The following is a 3,107-nucleotide window of genomic DNA, read 5'->3' as shown; positions in this document are numbered from 1 at the left end:
AAGGCCAAAATAGCTACTAAACCTATATTTTTAATTTGTTGTTTAACAAATTCTCAAATTAGTCTATGTTTTGTGCATTACCAAATTAAACACACTATAAACATAGGAATCAAATTAAGACAAAAAGAGACAACAATGACACAAATAGAATCAGTAACATTTACACGTAAAGACCAATCTAGCATGAAAAGATCAAATTAAGAATTCATTACACCTAAAGAGTAGCTAAAATATGTTTAACCAAAATTTCATCACGAATGTTGGATGAGTAATTACAGCCTCTAACTCATTCCCGCTTTTACGAATAAAGAAAAATCCAAATCCAGTAGACAGATTTTTTAATTACCATGCCAACACCAATGCGCTAAAAAGAGTAGAGATTTGTGCGAAGTTTGTAAGCCCTATATAGACGAACAAATGCAGATTGATACACTGCTCGTTGTTTAAAACCAAACTTCATTCACTTCAAACATTAATCTGAACTCGCTTGAAGAAAGAGACTACATTCATTGATCAGTAAGATCTGGTCAAACACGATGGACAGAATCGGTTAGATCTAAGTTAGGTCATTCCATCTATTAGACAACCCCAAGTAAAGAATTTCTTTTTCTTTTTTTAAAACAAAGCTACAAACTAATACACAGATAACAGATAATCTGTTCTCAACTGATTAACTTTTAGTCATGCCAAATCACATTCCCTTTCCTTCTCGTAAGCTTCTTCCTCTCCTGTAGTCAATCTCAGCATCGGAGCACGATAACCCCATCTTATATTTCCTGCTAATTCTGGAAGATTCCATTTTTGAAAATATATCCTCATCATCTACAAGATTCGGGTTCTCTGGTGTGCTGAATCCAGAGCTGTTGCTACAATGCCTTTGTGATTTATGATCTGACATGAAAGAAAAGACATATTTGCTTACAGGTATAAAGAAAAGGGTATGAAAAAGTAGAAGACAGGAAATCCCAATTGTTAAAATGCATACAATCAATCACCCTAACACAAAATTACCCTCCATATTTTCCAGATAATATACGAAGATGACCAATGTCTTACATTCTTACCGGACAAAAAAACTAAAACCTTTATCCATCAAAAGTCAGTACAACACAGCACAGAGCACCAAGGCTATAGTTATAGAAACGATATTATATATAATGTTGAAACCAAATTGCAAGTAATTTAGAAGTGCTAATCTATTTTACTTTTCATTACCATGGTTTCGCAAGATGCAAGGAAACAAATTAATATTTAAAGCTGGAATTTACAACATACCTTCATATCCTTGATATATAGTGGCCTGATTGTGTGCTTCCTTGCCTACTGGACCGGGATCTGAGCCAAGACTTCTAAGACTCTGCAATGCCACCTGAGTCTCCTGAGCTTTAAATCCTTTCATTAATGAAGGCTCTATATTTTCTTCCACTGTTGACTTGCCAGAAGCAAAGGGCATCATAGCAAATGAGTCCTCCATTACATCAGAAATTTCAACATACTGAGAGGTAGTTATAATCTCATCTGCACTGAAACCAAATGATGCTCGGTAAGCTTCTATTTCTTCCACATCTTGCTTAGGACTTCTAGCATGTCTACTCTGATGTCCATTTCCACCAGTAGACTGAACATCTGAATCTTTTGAAACACTTAATCTCCCACCATTATGAGGAAATGGAGGATTTTGGTCTAAATAGAATTGTGCATAGGTAGCAGGGCAAAAGAAATTTGTATCTTGGGATGCACTAGTGACACCATTTGTGTCATGCCCAGATACCCTCCCGGACCCTGTTCTCTGATATTTTCCATTCTCAGGATACAGTGATGAATCCCACTGCGGACGGAACTCCCGTTCAGGAAAGGAGGATGATAAACAGTCACCTGAGTTTCTTGATATTGGAGATATAAGGCTACTGGCAGGACTTCCAGGGTAGAGTGAATATGTAGCTTGAAGATCATTTGCAGTGATGTAGTTACCCTTGTCACTGTTTTTGAGATCCACTGAAGATGAGAGAAAATGAGCAAAAGGTACATCCGGGGAAGAGGGGGTTGTTAAATGAGCCAACTCAGGTGGAGGAGTGAGAGGGGCAGTAGATGGTTCAGTAGTGAAATTTGAGAAGACTGGAGGAGACACCAGCTGTGTTTCATGAGCATATGGTCCCGTGGCATACATTGTAGATGAAGGACCACCAGGTGAGTTAGCAGACAAGGATAAGAAACAACTAGGTGATTGTGCAGTGGAAGGAAGGGCAGAATGAGTGAAGGATGCTGGTGAAGAAGGTGGGGCTAAGAGAGAAGGAGCTAGCCCTGTAGCTTGATTCGTCAACCCAACCACTTGAGGTCCATTTGGCTGAGAGGCTGGCCCGCTGCTCTCAGGGATGCGAGATGCAGGTACAATGCGCTTCCCACCTTTCTGTGAACCGAAACAAGAAAATGCACCCCAGCATCCTCCCCATCTCTTTCGCTGTCAATGCAAGGGAACAAAATAGATTTACACAAAGTTTAAAGGAGATCAATAACAAGTATATCTGAAATGAAACAATAACTATTGAAAGTTCTTTTTGAAATCCTAAATTAACAAGAATTCAACCTCTTTATATCTTTTCACTGTTCCACACAAACATCAACAAATATTTCGCCATATTATCACTTAACCTTTACGCATGCCAAAATAAAAGCTTACAGTTAGCAATCACAACATATATTTTAGGATCTAAGTTTATATCTATGATCTAAATTTTATGAAAACTGTTGAGGAATTTCTACAAGTGACCGGTGTCCGGTGTCCTTTTTGCAATTTGATTCTAGCAATCTCACTGTTAATTAATAGACAACAATTTGGCCCTTATATTTTCCTGGTGTTTTTAATGTAATTCTCCTTCAATATTTAATCTACTATCCTAGTAACCAGTAGTTTCTCCTTGATAGACTCGTTCATAAATCTAAAACGCTCTGAGGTTAACTCCTTCACTTGAAAATTATAGTGTTTTCTAATGACATGCTCCACTTCTAAGATTTTTAGACTTTACACTATGCTTTCTCCTAATGTGCAAGCATTAAGTGCCACAATTGTTAGGCAGCAACCCAAGAGTAATTTCTCATAATACATTTAA

The 3,107-nt window shown here is 37.5% G+C and overlaps 1 protein-coding gene across 1 annotated transcript; it reads right to left on the bottom strand.

Annotated features, from left to right (window-relative positions):
• Nucleotides 1–439: 439 nt before the first annotated feature.
• On the bottom strand, nucleotides 440–2,458 carry LOC137817748 (uncharacterized protein At1g76660; the record flags this gene model as incomplete). Its single annotated transcript, XM_068620984.1, is given in 3 exon segments — nucleotides 440–706; nucleotides 709–891; nucleotides 1,276–2,458. Coding segments are annotated over 3 exon segments (1,395 nt in total), but the record flags the coding sequence as incomplete, so codon positions are not given.
• Nucleotides 2,459–3,107: the final 649 nt, after the last annotated feature.

Source organism: Phaseolus vulgaris, unplaced genomic scaffold (assembly GCF_000499845.2).
Source record: "Phaseolus vulgaris cultivar G19833 unplaced genomic scaffold, P. vulgaris v2.0 scaffold_1103, whole genome shotgun sequence".
NCBI classification, from domain to species: domain Eukaryota; kingdom Viridiplantae; phylum Streptophyta; class Magnoliopsida; order Fabales; family Fabaceae; genus Phaseolus; species Phaseolus vulgaris.
Note: the sequence above shows the minus strand (reverse complement) of the source record. Positions and strands in the feature narration are given on the sequence as shown.